At 35.6% G+C, this 16,275-nt stretch overlaps 1 protein-coding gene across 3 annotated transcripts in view; it reads right to left on the reverse strand.

Moving 5' to 3' along the window:
- Positions 1-498: 498 nt before the first annotated feature.
- LOC126811817 (tachykinin-like peptides receptor 86C) overlaps positions 499-16,275 on the reverse strand; it is a 99,553-nt gene continuing 83,776 nt past the window's right edge. For all 3 annotated transcript variants that reach the window (XM_050537740.2, XM_050537742.2, XM_050537741.2), the window contains 2 exons: positions 2,442-2,645; positions 499-1,472 (listed from right to left, as the gene is read on the reverse strand). In XM_050537740.2, the coding sequence (XP_050393697.1) occupies positions 1,221-1,472; positions 2,442-2,645 (456 nt within the window). In that variant the 3' untranslated portion in view covers positions 499-1,220. The remainder of the gene's footprint in view (positions 1,473-2,441; positions 2,646-16,275) is intronic.

Genomic DNA, 16,275 nt, shown 5'->3' on the forward strand with positions numbered 1-16,275 from the left:
CAATAATAACACTACAGTTGCAGTACTTATGTCCATGATTCATTTAATGATTGTACTTGCTGGTGGCAAAGGTTTGTTTCAACTCAACTGATCTATCCTTTTGGGGCTTAGAACTTTTAAGCCCGCCCCCCTCCCCCCAACCCGTAACATAGAATTAAACAATTATGTCCTTTCAGGCTAATAAAGACGGACATGGGTCATACAGTGTGCTACGGCCTATTCATAATTCGACTTCCAACGGTCAGGGGTTCTTTTACGTACACGACAGCGTGTAGAAGGGATCTAGGACGACTAGGTATCTTCCCCATGCCCCTCGTTCTGCACCACTGCCAACACCAGGATCGGACCCGGGATATGCTGGTTCGCGGGCCTTCGCCTTACTCACTGAGCTTCCGAATTGCCCGCAGTGAATTATAGTCCAATTCATGGCGATGTTCAGATTCGAGGAAATTTCAGATTTGTGCCACATAAAACTCAAACCATAGAATTTAATCCAACAAAAACTATATGTATTAGTGACACTAAAGATATAGATTATTATGATATGATATGATGACAGGCATTAATGGCAATAGTGTATTTATATATTATATATTATTATTATTATTAAACAATATGAGTCCCTTACACCATACACTCAACATTCCGTGTAACAGGCGGCACCGTGGAATATCATACTTTTGGCTCCTTATATATGATAAAATTTAACATTTCAAAAATAAAACAATTCAACAATAGCGTAATTATAACGTTAATATATTCTTATTCCTCGCATACAATCACTATTTTCCTGTTTTGGGATATCGCTGTCTGTTTACACCGTCTTTAATCACTTTCCGAGAATGCTATCACCTTAGCACAATTCATTCCTCGTACAATCACCCGGAAACTACAAATCAATTAATCGTTTGATTCTTTAGAATTTGATCCAAGTTTTTTTTTAAGTTTTAAAAAAAGAATTAATTACGTGCACCATTATAGTTAATTGGTAATTTATATATTATAATTATTTTTATACCGTATATTTTTTAGTTTTATAAACATCTTTACACAGTTGTTAAGTATCAAATGATTATAATATACTTTATTAGTCAATTATTATATTCAGTTATACGCTTGGTAGTTTATCCTGGAAGTTTTATCTTCCAGAGTTTCGTGTTATGTAAAACATCACTTTCACTTTATTGTTAAGCACAGTTGAAACACGACCAAGCAGTATGTCACCTGGTGAAACTAGGACTATGTGATCGCGTCAACACCACTAGTCCCGTATTTGAGGTCCCATTTGTCCAGGGTTCATGCTGGCGATCGTTTGTGGATAATAATCCTTTCACAGCGTGTTTATCAGCAGATTTCATATAACAAACGTCCTGAACATTGCCCGACATTTTCCATCGTTTGGCGCCTGGTCGGTATACTAACTTTTTTTTAAAACATGGAAACATTTTACATATGATGGACCTCACATCAGCCTGAAATAAAAATAAAAATAGAAACATTATAATGCTTTACATGTCTTACTTCTGGGTAGCCGGGGACCCATTTAGTATTACTTCTATTCTTGTTGGGGAAATCAGTATTTGTGTTCTGTGGCGGTTGTTCAATATTGGGAATATCTGAAAAAATGTGAGGGCCGTGGTTCATTTACACGTAGTTAAACATACATTACGCAAGAGCTAAATCTGCCTATTGCAGGTCTTTCTTTAGGCCTGAAATGTTTTCTAAATTATTAATAAGACATTAATTAACTAATTCAGGCCATAATCAACTGTCGATGGCATCGGATTTCTCCGATATTAAATATATAAGAACGGTTCAGCCATATTTTAATTTAATTTAAAAATGGAGAAGCAACACTTAGCTTCAAACAACCAGTACGGTGGTTGCAATTATTGCAAAACGTTTTGTCAAACCTTCAAAGGCTAATATCTTTGCTCGCAATAGAGAAATTGGAATGAAATTGTCAAATTATTCATTTTACATTATCTATTTTCGAACTATTATAGCTCTTTATCTAAATCTTACATAATGTATCTTTAATCGAGTGGATTCGGGAAATTCGTATATCCAGACGATTGCATAGTAATGTAAGCATTTAAACTTCCCATATTAAAGTATATGCATGGTCCGGTACATCTATAGTTGTGTACCTTAATTACGCTACGACAGAACAAATATCTCGAGCCTCACCGCTCGCCTCTTTGTCAACAGCTACAATTGTATAACTAAATGATGGAGACTAAACACCAACAGTTTGATAACAATCTCTTTCATTATTTCCGGTCTGGGCCTAATCAAATATTAAATTTGGTCATAATATCAATTCTGGCATCCTTACCAAGGGTAGCTAGTAAGCTGTCGAATTTGCCAAGCTGGGGAACCATTAGCTAGAAAGCAAATCCGTAAAGAAAATCGTATTGGGATTTTTAATATATACTTACTCTGAAACTTTCATTCATAAAGCCGTAAATTACTGGATTAACAAAACTATTGGACATGGCTAACCAATGGACGCCAAAATATATTCTTTCTTGTACATGGTAGTTGATTAACGTGGGATTAAAGTCCAGTATTAAAATAAACGAATGTAAAGGTAACCAACATAATCCAAATAACATTACTATTGTTACCAACATCTTTACTACCTGAAAATACATATATATTTTCTTTAAAAATGATTTACACATCCAAAACATATAATATAGCATTGCTTCAGAATGATACTCGAATTGAAATGAAATGGGGTTTAACGTCCCAATTTGCTATTCCGGGAAGCCACGGTGTCTCGGTAACTAAGGCGCCGGCTCGGAGGTCCCGTGTTCGATTCCTGTGTTGACCGTGATTTTCCGGCGTGGTTCCCCCTTGCCAGTGTATAGTCGTTCGGATGGGACGAAAAACCGAGGTCTCGTGTACACATAGGCATGCACGCAAAAGAACCCTTAGCAGTTGGAATTCGATATAAGATTATGACATAGCGCTTCTGTGCGGGGAGAAAATCCCCTCCTAACACACGAACAACTTAGACACAATCGGAGCAGAGCAGCAGGGCGTTAAACCCCATTTTATTTTAATAAGCTGACGTCAGCACAGCATTCAAACCGTTTTACAGCAAAGATGAGAAAACCTTGACACAGATTATTGCAGAACACCACAGACAGATTCGTGGCACTTTTCATTCAGAAATATATGTTCTAAGATAAATTCGAGAACTGACTAAATCAATGGCAAACTGATTTTCACCAGGATTTTGTTCGTATTTAAAAATTGTTTTTGATAGTTTAAAAGCACAGTGACGGATTACATGCAATGGTTGTGGTTATTTAGACAAGAAAATGTCAGTCCTAAAACTCATCAATTTAACTTTTTTTTTGTAGTTTTCATCTTGTATCTAAGATGGATTTGAATTAAAGCAAACACGGTCTCAATCAGAAATCGAGTTAAATGCAGACAATGAGGCTGATAAGTCATCAATGGCGTACATGTACAAAGATATTTTTAAATATTGATACATTTCCATTAGATTGCAATAAAATATTGTTTTTTAATCCATCTCACATTAAATAGCAAAGACGGGATAAATAAAGTATTTAAAATCTTATATATCTATGCAGTCTCAAGAAGAAGCGCGAGAGAGCAAGATGTCGCATAACCCACGTGAAAATTTTCACCAATTCTCACTGGTAGACGACAATGATCTATTACATCTCACTCGGCATCCATTATGTTTGTTAATTTGAAAGCACTAATAGAAATGATTATTGATTGGCGGGTCATTTTGGATGTGCAACACTACCCCCAAAAGAAAAAAAAAATACAGAAAAAACCTCTGATTATTCGACTAGAAAAAACCCTCCCTAGAAAAAAAACTTTAATCATCTAAAAGTCATCTGAAAGTTAACAAAGCGAAGGCTTATTCCGTACTAAGTAATACATGAAACCCTTGCTATTACAGAAAATATGCCATCACAAAAATGATTTTATTGCTAGGCATAGTTTGTCTGTAATTTAAAACCGAACTCAACCTAGATCTAGATGTATGATCAGACTGAAAATCTGCAGTATATTATAACCCAGACAATAGCAATAATTTACAAGGCACGAATATATCACAACTAAATAATACTCAGGGGTAGATGATTGTTTACTCATTTCCCCGTTGTCTGCTTAGCGATATATGAGTAGTTTCAAGTTGTAAGGAAATAATCATAAATACTAATACAACATTGGTGACTGGCACCCATGGGGCACATAAAGTAAGGTGAAAAGACCCCCACCCCTTCCAGTAAATCGTTTTATTGTTTAAAATAGGTCTATAACTTCAATAGTCCCCACACAACAGGTCTTTAATTGTTGTCCACACCAGAGTAACGACGGTTCCGTACATCCCGGTTCAAAATTTGCACTGGGTTATCTGAACAGTCAATGCAATATACAGAAGATATAAGAAAGCAGTTCTGATGGATAGTGCTACTAGTATGAGTAATCCGTCTTCATTAGCCCAGTCGGAGCAGAACAGTAGGACGTTAAACCCCATTTCATATCATTTCAGTCAAAACAATAAAATTAAGTTAACACCCGTAGTAATCACAACAACAAATGTCACAAACCGTTAATGGTTTTCAAACTTAGAGATCGATACAGGCGGCACAAACATCCTTCGGTGTTTTCGTCCTGTGCCATCTGGGTACAACATAAACTGTATATTCGCGTCTTGGTTGTCTGTATTTGTTATTTGGAAAACTGTTCAGTTCATTTAGTGGCTGTAAATTGTCTGTATTTATATAAATACACCAGTTATCTCATTGTTTATTGTCATCATATAGAAATATAGATAGTCTCCAGACAATATCTAATAATTGATAGGACAAACAGATCAATCATTGTCAAGAAAATGATTAGCTTGACAAAAGAAAAGAAACAACAAAACCATAAACAAACAAATAGTGTCTTGTACTATAAAGGGTAGCTTAGGCTTAGACCAATTCGAATTCATAACTTGAGGAGTTCAGGTAACTTTCATAAGTATAATATTATATTATTAATTTATTTGACACGTCCTGTTTATTCAAACTGCAACATTAACTATTTCTTGTCAGGGGGGCGATAACTTAAAAAATTCAACACGTCTTTCTATGTTCACAATTATTGCATCGCCTTTATAGAATAATAAACGACCTTTCATGTATCTAGCAGACAGTTTACTATCTAAAAGTCATTGGTTTAATTCCAAAGACTTCCATGTAAGACAAGATCCATATTAGAGATTGTTCAAAGTATGTAATCTGCAGGAGACGTGATAGTTTTAGATACATAAAGACATGCCCATTAACATTCAACAGCCTACTTTTCACTAATAATAGACGAAATAATAACCCGACCACATCCATTTACATTTGTTTTTTTGACTATCGATTTCGGGCGTACTGGGATTATCACAGACGGAGAGCACTTGTGTATCGCTGTGTAGGAGGATAGATAGTATATTGGGGGGGGGGCACTATTTCATTGGATATATTAATGCATTAATATATTAGGCGTTATCATGCGATACTAACTGAAAGACATTTTCTCGATAGTTGGGATTCTAAATACATCACCATCTATTGGAAAACATATCCAGGAAAACATTGTTGTTACCAAAACATCATGATTTCGAGATACTTCAAGGGAATCATTCTTGAGAATCTACCAATTCTGATGTAGCTTCAATTATGTATCACACTTGCAAGATACTGAATTGACGAGCTCTGTGTTACATAGTGAGAGCTAATATACCAACGTCCGTCTCAGTGGTTGATGCTCTGTAATAATGAACTCGGTTAAGTTATTGTGTAACACAACACAGTTCTGTGGATAACATGATTGTCATCCATAGAACTGTGTTGTGTTGTATTTTGTTCAATCGCTAAATGCCATTCAAAGATTATAATCTATTGTGGATTTATTAGGCAATTTGAACCTTTAAATTCAGTCATTACATATATCATAGATCTAGATAGAAATAAGTTTAAGAGGGGGTCGAACATTTAAACTGATCATGCTCGGCGGAACACATCTTTAAATCTTAAGCAACAATGCCAAAAATGCAGATAGAACTAAGTTTACGCGGGTTGATCATGATCATGCTCGGCGGAACACATCTTTAAATCTAAAGCAACAATGCCAAAAATGCAGATAGAACTAAGTTTACGCGGGTTGAGCATGACTTAATTATGCTCGGGGGATCCTAGATTTAAATAAACAACATAATACCACGAAATAAAGAAAGAGCCAAATAAAATAAATGCACCTAGACAGTTACATTTCTGGGAGCCTCTACTGTTAGCCTGACAAAATATTTCGACTAAAATAATAACAGCCTACGAATAATAAAAATGTCGGTCTCAGAGAGACATATTTTTTTAGATTATTCACATGTATTGTATAATAAAGTTTTCGAAATTACAAATCTTTTCAAACGTAAAATTACCTAGTTTTTCCCCCATTAGCACGTAATACTTAATCTAGTCTCTCGTATTTCACGCCCCTGGAGTCCCTCTTTACATTTATCCAATTTAATTCTGTATCATTCAAATCCAATCATGACACAGTCAACTAAAACGCCATAACACCACAATCAGCCTGTTGATAGAACCATACTATCTTCGATTATCAGGAACATCTGTTAGTTCTGAGTTTAAATATCTGACCACGATTCAGTAAGTGATATTCATTTTTTTCGGATTTAGCGTCGACAAAATCAATCATATTATTTCAAAAGTGACTTTACGGTGGTACTAAAATTACAAATGTAGACAAATATCCAATTCACAAAACAATCTATATTCAATTAAGTCTCGTATTTTTTTAGTCAATTCAAAGAGTTCTCGTCATTCTATTAAGGTAAACCAAAGTGACATTTTAGTATTTTGTTCGGAACAAACGTGTGTGACAGAATTGTTCCATTTCAACGAAAACAGTTTTTTCGGAGACATGACTATGTTTTCAAACTGTAAATTATGTTTAAAATGAGTTACTTTCAATTAAGTCTGGTGATGTAGAGCAAAAATATAGTGTGACCTATGGTATGTTGCCCGTTCTTAAGATTCACGATCGCTATAGCTCATGTCATATCTAGTGTATTAAATGGTTATTTCATAGACATAAATTCCACTATGATTATTTCTATGTTCCAGATTAGTAATGGGAATTAAACGCTGTTCTACTGAATGGAAGCTAGAGGTTTTTTTACGTATCTATAAAAGAAACGCATAAAAGTCCGCCGCAATAGCAATCGGTCGCGTATTAAGATTACAGGAGAAAATTTGGCAAATTGTCATTAAGGGGGTCAATGTGTGTCAGTAGTAATTTTCTTGTTCATAATTCCTCGTATACATAGAAGACGCCACACGCTAGATTGACAATCGGTCGTTATTTAACAATAAGAAATTTATTACTTTTCTTATACAGAAAGAAAGGCGAGTATAATTATAATGAACATTCCTATCTCTTCGGTAATCAGAAAATTATATTAACGGCCTTGGCAAGTAGTACACTTAAGTGTAAGATGTCTTGAAATGACGTTCAGGTGTGCACCCATCTTCTTTTAACGACGTTAGAAGAAATGAAAGGGACTAAATCCTTTTGTGTGCTATATTTCAAGAAAGGATGCATATTAAAGTGTTTCAACACAATATACTTCAGCAATTTTGAGACCAGCACATTGTTTATAGAATTCTGGGCTTGTCGGCTCACGGTTGGATTTGAACCCGGACATTCCAGTCGCGATTGAGTTTCCGCCTATCGGCGTATCGGGGTCACTGTAACATCTGTTATTCGTGAAAATTTATGTCGCTTTAGGATTTTCTATTAACAAGAACGTATTGGATTGTCTTTGTAATTCAGTGTTTTTGTAGTGCGTTTAATGCTGTGCACTGTCTATTATTTTATACTGGGGGGGGGGGGGGGGGGTTATTAATTTAACATGAGCAAGTTCATGGTCATATATATCTAATGATTTGTCTCCCAGGTTGCGCAACAAAAGCAATCAATAGATCATAACAATCGCCAAATTGCTTTGATCCTTGAACATTAGTCTGCAATATCAATAGCCAAAGCTTCAAATAGTTTAATACAAAAACAAAGAGGCAATATACGACTGTAAATATCCAATGGATGCTTCACTGATGTTATCAAGAAACTCATTTAAAAACTTTGAATGATTGACAAGTTTTTATTCAAAATTGAGCCAAAAATATTATTGTTTAAGTTGCCACGTTCCGACATATTAAATCAACCGTCTAACCATTTAAGAGGTTTTATCACTCGACAATCTTTGGACTCAACGCCAACGACGTTAAAACAGAAGCATGTAGAAACGGTTGAGATGTTTCGGATAGAAAACAGACCTAGGCGATATATCCATCTTGAAAGATGGAAATCTCCAGTGTAACATTTGTTAATGTATGAGTTCTGTCAATGGTCCAATGATAGAAATGATACAGAGTGAATGTGGAATAGACTCTGGTTAATACCTAACAAAAGCTAGCAAAGAATATACTATTTCTCACATGACAAATTAGAGGAAATTATCTACCTGTTCATCCAGTTACTGCAGTTCAGACTTTAAAATGTACCATGGCAAATATCATTTATTATTACCCAATAACACGTTCTACAGTAGATATCTCTTGTGTGTTAACTTTCATATTCTGCTGTGCAATATCCCATTTAACATTATCGGCTTGTGTTGATATTTCTTGATATCAAAAAAGACCCGTAGGAGAATCTTTATTTAGTTCATTAGAATTAGAGCTAACCATGTTTTGTTGTTATTTTTGTACTTCCATTCAGACGCAGGACTTAAAGCCCCAGACATAATTTTGATATTTGGGGGGTTTGTTTGCCACTAAGATGATCAAAATTGATTCTATAGGTTGTTATTTTATTCATCGACAAACCAGAATCATCAATGTTTTGATACATGAATGTGATAAGGCGTGTATTAAGAAAAGCCAGACAAAACATGACCTTGAAAAATATCTTCTCGAATATACATTATAATAGTAGAGAATCTAAAATCAAACGTTATATTTTTTTCTTGTGTTAAATCATCATTCTTTTAGATGTTGATTCTACTACTATGTTTTCGGTTTTGATTGTTGTTAAGAGACACTGCTCTGAAAACCCGAATTTCCCGGCGTAGGCCAAGGAATATCTTTATAATTTTTCAGATGTGGTTGTTAGGGACCGTGTCAGCAAGCCGACTAGGAAATTGTATTTCAGACAAAGTAAATGTGCTATTTCTTCTAACTTTGCATAATTAAATGAGTTCTTCTTTCGGTGACCCAGTGAAACAGACACTTCCCCCTTAATGAATATCTAACAGGCATGTACATAAAATCAGACCTTGGAAAACAGACCGAAGATTCTTAAGTGAGGGAATGGCTTGATTTTCATTTCATTCGGAACCCAAAGATGTACTTCTTTATGGTTAAAATGGCCTTACAGAAGTGTATGAATAATACCAATTATTGCTAACTATTGATTCGGGGTGTAATGTGGGTAATAAAGTTAGATTCATTTTATACTCGAGTCATAAAAAATAATCCATTATAAGAATTGGTTATATTTAACAACTTTATCACCATAACGTAAAACTATTGCTGTACTAATCTTTCACGCACATTCAATTTTTAAATTACGACCCTTTGTAAAAATGACGTGAACTATATTAACCCTCTTTCAATATATGGTCCTGGTTCGTTTTATTATTCCGGTGTGGCACTCGCATTGCTTAATCTTCACCACTCGAAAAATATAGTTGAATTACGAACAAACGAAGGAAAGAGGATGCAATTTGACTCATGCTACAAAGGTATATATAAAATGAATAGTACTAACTCCATGTAGTCATATAATATGCTCAGATGTCCCAGAAAGAGTAAGCATATTCTACCCCAATCTGATTAACATACAGATCTATATTTTTCGTTTCGTTTTTTATACTTTCGATGTCCAACACCACATTAAGATCTGACCGGTTGTACTGGAAGGTCACGTCAGGGGTCGTAGGACAACGTGGCGAATCGCCTTTAATCTCGACACTTTCCTTTTAACAAGGAATCATTATAAAAGGTAGACACTCTGGCATTTCGATTCAAATGAGAAATGTAAACCCAATCATTCAAAGATAGGGGAATATTACTGCATACGAAAGGGTAGTTATTATTAATAATAAGAGAATTAAAATCCTCCATTTTGCACAATAAAAATAAATCCCTGATTTTGTCTCAGTTTTGAGAATTTGTTATTATGGCTAGTTTCTTTAATCTTCAAAAGGTCAGGGTAGATGGACCCAAACGCATCTAATCTCTAAATCGACCATTATTCACTGCTAGGAAGCCAATACACCTATAAATGAGAAGTTATTTTTCACCCACGACCTTCAGTTCTTGTCAAAGCGTAGCAGAGCAATGTGCAAAATATGTTGAACATTAATGATTTTGTTATTCAGTAATTCCCCGATTTTTTTTATACTTTTATATACCCACCGTGAACATTGGGTCGTTACAGATAAGATCCCACTATTGCTGAAACCGCCTCTGTTCTACAGATCCATATAACGATATACATTTTGTTCCGACTTTAGAATAAGATAGATTAGGGTAGTCTAACACATAGAAAATAATCTACATCCCGCCATTGTTCACCTTTATCAATGCTCACACTTAGTTGCAATAGATATTATCAACATATTTTGTTTTATCTATTTAGAAACGATAAAAATTATCGTATACTATTTTAATCAAAGAAGAGACACGTATAGAACGTTCAAGAACTCGTATAACACATTTATTTCTCCTTCAAAAGTTTATTTATTCGACGAATGACCCAGCATTTCGAACCCTCATACACAGGAAGACTGAGAACCCCCGAGAACGTTTTTCTAATGATAAACAAGGGAAATTTGAGTTTGGGTTTTCGTGCTCAAGACTATTTAAAATTCAGACAGCTATAATCGATCTAAACGCCTTGATAAACGATTTTCTATTGTTAAATTTCTTAATCTAATTCTATAGACTGTAAGAAGTGTGATTCTCCTTATCACTATTAGGAAGGAAGGTGGCTTGGTGGCCCGCATCTTGCCTTGACGCAGCGTAATTAATCATAAACCATTGATTCTATATCAACACAATATTGGTAATAAAATTCTCGCTAATATGGATCAGACTTAATAGGAACGTATAATCTATTCTTATCACGCGTACCATACCCCAGAATGCAAACGATGAGCCAATATGGAGTGTGAAGTAAGGATGCTCCCTAGAGAACGTCCGGGTATTATTACTTTGTGTGAGTAGTTTTATAGCCAGTTATGGCCAGAGATGGACATATGGTGACACACCAATAATGACCAGTACTGGTTAGTTCACAGATCGAAAGTTATTCGACTTTGCGTCTTTATTGGTAGAGAATTTCAGATATTCTACGGTACGGTAGTTACCATCAAATTGTTCCAAATCGTAGAGGTTGAGTTATTTATTCTTATATCCTTATATTATTTTTTAAATGGGATTGTCCTTCCAATCAGAAAGTCCACTTACTAATTTTGTCTTAAATTATGAATGTAATTTTGTTTCGGACTAAAGGTTTATTTTTATATTCCAAGAATACATTTGCGCTACTACTAATTGAAATACAGTAAAATATACGAAAAGAGGAAAGTTTTGGATTATCTGGTTAGACAGTCGATTGAATAGTCATACACAAATGAGTTGCCCATATCATGACCCAATTCGTCATTTATACCTTAACAAATCATGGCCCAATTCGCCATAAAATTTCACAATACCTTGTCTCGAAATAAACACAAATATCCTCATTATCTTGTACTTAATTGGACCAATTCCACAAAGGACAGAATATACTACACGTATTAACTTTTATAAAAGGAAAAATCAAAGATTGTAATAGTTACCAATGAACCAGATAACAAATCTTCGCGATGGCCATTTAATTTAAGTGCACAGCGTTCAATAGCAATACGATATCAAAGATTTGACAATTGCATATTAAATCTCAAAAGACTTTGATTTCAGTAAAATGCAGTGTTGCAAACCATATCGTTTACCCTTCTGATGTTCAAATGAAAGATTTAACTTAATAATTTCCTAATTATCTCCTTTATTTTTTTCCACATCAATAAATTTCCCACAGATTACTATAAAGTTATTCATAATTGATGGAACGACTAAATGCACTAGATAAAAAAAAATCGACTGAAATTATATCTTCTAAAATTGTAATACCCAGAGGTGACGAAATTATCTGCATTATATGCTTTTGAAATTAGAATGATATCCAATGTCCATTTTATAGAATTACGAATAATAATTGAATTTGTGCTAAAACCCTCACATAGTTTGGTATTTAAGTTGAAAAACGGGTGAATTTTAACCCAACGGTTTTCAAGATCATGCTTTTAAACAATACAGTTGATTAGTTATAGTCATGGCACTTCATACGTGATCGTGCAATCTAACCTTTCGTGGAGCGATCTCTAGCAAAATGTTTACATTTGATAAGTGGTATTAGTGTTCTAGAAAGTACACGGTGATCGGTGTCTTTAGTACTGTTAACATTTGACCAGAGAAAGTGACAAAAACTAGGTCATTACGGGACCAACATATGGTTCAATTTTATTTTTAAAAATTCGGCGGCAACTAGGGTTATTTAGCAGAGAAATCCCACAAGGTTGGAAGACATAATGCAGTCTTCGTCATTTTCTAATTGTTAACCGCTACCGTTGCACTATTGGTGAATGCACCGAGAAGGGAATGATCATCAGTGTTACTTGCAAATTTATGTTGTAATTCACAGGTTTCTATTTAAAAACTAAACTTTTTATTCCCCATGTTTCAATATTTCATGGGAATATCATGATCAATGTGCAATAAATTATTTCTATACGAGATTTAATCCCAAGTGATGCGGATTTTCTTAGTTTTCAATTATCGATTAAGGCGAGCGCATTATTCCGATTTTAACGTCTGTCAAATTAAACAGGTTTTATTCGTTATAATGTATAGTAGGGAGATTCTCTCGGGCTTTACCAAACAGACAACACGTCTATCATTCGGTATCTGATGATAAGCAGAATGCAATTAAAATACATTTTATCCAATATAGGCTATTGAAAAGGTAACGAATTAACACATGGGTATTTGTATAGTCTGTACTTTGGCGGAAATGGCGGTCAACAACGTAAGCATAGGTCTGTAGACTATTTATAATATACTGATATTGTACCGGACGTCTATATTTGCCTACTGTGTTTTATCATTTGAGTTTTATTCAACCTGATTATTTCCTTTATTCATATTTCTATTTTTGTCACGATACAAATACTAATTGTTCCGGGTACATCTCAGTATAAAATGCTATTTTTAAATATATCTCAAGATAGGTTGCAAAACAATCAAAGATACGCCCACAGCAGCCAAGTCGTGGGTTGGGAATTTACTGGTTCTATTTCCACTTTTCGCTAAAAGTGAGATATTTGCATACACACAATCTGTGAATCAACGGGTGTTATGTCCCGTGAGCATGAATTAATACAGGAATGCCTTCTAGGTTAAATTATCAAAAAACACATAGGCCTTTGTTTTAATTTTGGGTTCATTCCCACTCACAAAGTTCTATTTCCACTTTCACCAATAGAATTCCTGGATCTGGTGTCATGTGATCTTGTGACAAAATGGCCGAAAAGGAAAATAGCATAGATGGATGTCCAGGGCAGAAAGCGCTTAGAATATTGTCCGACAAGGAAGTCTTGTACGGCACCTTAAGACGACTTAATTTTTTGTTGAAACTCCTTTTTTATTTGGTTTAAAGGGGTCGTTTTGAGATAGTACTAGTTAATTCTCGCCCAAACATGTATTGTATGTACATGTAAAATGTATACAGTTCATGGAGATGGATTGCCTTTTGGTGCCGGACTTCGGGAGTTCTCGACACAGGTTATTTCCATTAGAATGCCAAACGCGGAGAGTTTTCGACATGAGTTATTTTTAACTACAAAGGCTGTGCGTTTAGTTCCGATTACCACTGACTCTCATTCTGCCTTTTTACTTCCGTTTTCTTTCAGAATTTTAGCAAATTGGCATGAAATTAGGCCAAAAACGCTGTTTTTGTCCCGAAAAGTCGTGATATTTATCAGAATGTTATGAGATTTATGAAAAACACCTCTTTTACAACTATTCAGACCTTCTTGGGGCACAAAGTTCTATCTCCATGTTTCTAACAAATTCATTACATTTTGTAAACCACAGCCATCTCTATTTATCGTATTTCAGTTAGACCAAATTGAATCACACTGCATCAAGAAACACCACACACTCTACTAGCTTCTTATATTGATAGCTTCAAAATTTGGTAAAAATTCATAGAATTTCAAAATACACAGTGATGCCAAACTCCACACCCATTTTTCTCAATTTAACAAAAAGTGGACATAGAACCAGTTAATCCTCAGCCCACGAAGTGGCTCTTAGCAGTCCATATTGTAAACATGTAGGTGAATAATTGACAAAATAATACAAGTTGAACAATGCATATACATTGCAGAGAAAATGGAAATAAAATGAAATTGGGTTTAACGTCCTACTGTTCTGCCCCGACTAGGCTAATGTAGACGTGCGCCATATAGTGTGTTATGCTCGGGCAGCGGTGCTATGGCCTACTTTTATATCGAATTTCAACTGCCACGGGTTCGTTTACGTGTACGCCAATGTGTACGCGGGTCCTCGGATTTTCGTCCCGCCCGAAAGACTATACGTTATCCATTGCCAAGCCCTTATAGACTGGAGTGTTCACAAAATTCTACAAGGTGAACCATGGGCCATTATACAGTTCTTTGAGTAACCACACGTTTTAAAATTGCAAAACTATTAATAGTAATAAGTGCAGGAAGACTGCACCAGATGCAAACAAAACCGACAAGACAAACCTGCGGACAATACAAACTACACAGACATTTCACCAATTAAAACAACTACTATCAAATCAAGTATATAGATCCGGGGGATACACAAGTGAGATATATTTACAGATAGATATGACAAAGATAACGAGATCCTGTTCTAAATTATGTTCTGTTTCAGCATGTGATGATAAGTATTATGATATACTATGTAGTTGATAAAAGAAAACAATACATGCATATATCAAATGTAAATAAATATCAAACACGCGATGACGTGGTCTGCGTCTTATCTCTCCATTTATTTATATAATAAATAAGTACATGGATTCTAAAAAAGCTAAAGTATATTAACCATAAATAATAAAGCACTTCATAAAAACGAAAAGAAATGAAATATTCATATGATTCTTAAAATAGAACTATCATCAGTCTATAGTCTAATAATTATGGCGCCAACGTTTGCTAGCGATGATATACAGTGATTCATGGGTACAGATACGACCGGTCATAAGATAATCCCGCTTAACATTTACTGAGGAACCAACACTATTTAGTAAACTGTTTGTCCAGTGCGAATCATTAAGGCGATTATGGTATGTATAGAAATAAATGGAACAGTATCTAGCTATCAACACTGCACTGGAGTCATGATGGTTCGGTGGGTAAGACGTTGGCTCGCTAACCTGAAGGTCCAGTGTTCGATCAATGCGTTGACCGAGAAAGTTCATCGGGATAATCCGGCGTGCCCCCCCCCTCCTCTTGTCAGTGGTGCAAGACAGCGGACATGGCAAGAGACAGCGTACAGTCGTTCGGATAGGACGAAACACCGAGGTCTGTGTACACATTGGCGTGCCCGTAAAAGATCCCCTGGCAGTTGGAATTCGATGTAAGTATAAGAGTAATCCATAGTGCCGCTGTCCGGGCGAAAATTTCCCTCATAGACACATTGTGTGGCGTATGCCCGTCTTCATTAGCCCAGTCGGAACAGAACCGTAGGACGTTAAATCCCATTTCATTTCATTTCATGGCTAAGTGGGTAAGACGCTGGCTCGCTAGCCTGAAGGTCGGTGTTCGATCCCTGCATTGGCCGAGAAAGTTCATCCAGATTTTCCGGCGTGGTTTCCCCTTGTCAGTGATGCAGGACGGAGGGCCTGACAAGGACAGCTGTCTAGTCGTTCGGATGGGACGAAAAACCGAGGTCCCGTGTACATATTGGCGTGCACGTAAAATATCCCTTGGCAGTTGAAATTCGATATAAGAGTAGGCCGTAGCGCCGCTGCCCGGGCAAAATTTCCCTCATAGCACACTGT

The sequence above is a fragment of the Patella vulgata genome, chromosome 2 (assembly GCF_932274485.2).
Source record: "Patella vulgata chromosome 2, xgPatVulg1.2, whole genome shotgun sequence".
Lineage (NCBI taxonomy): Eukaryota > Metazoa > Mollusca > Gastropoda > Patellidae > Patella > Patella vulgata.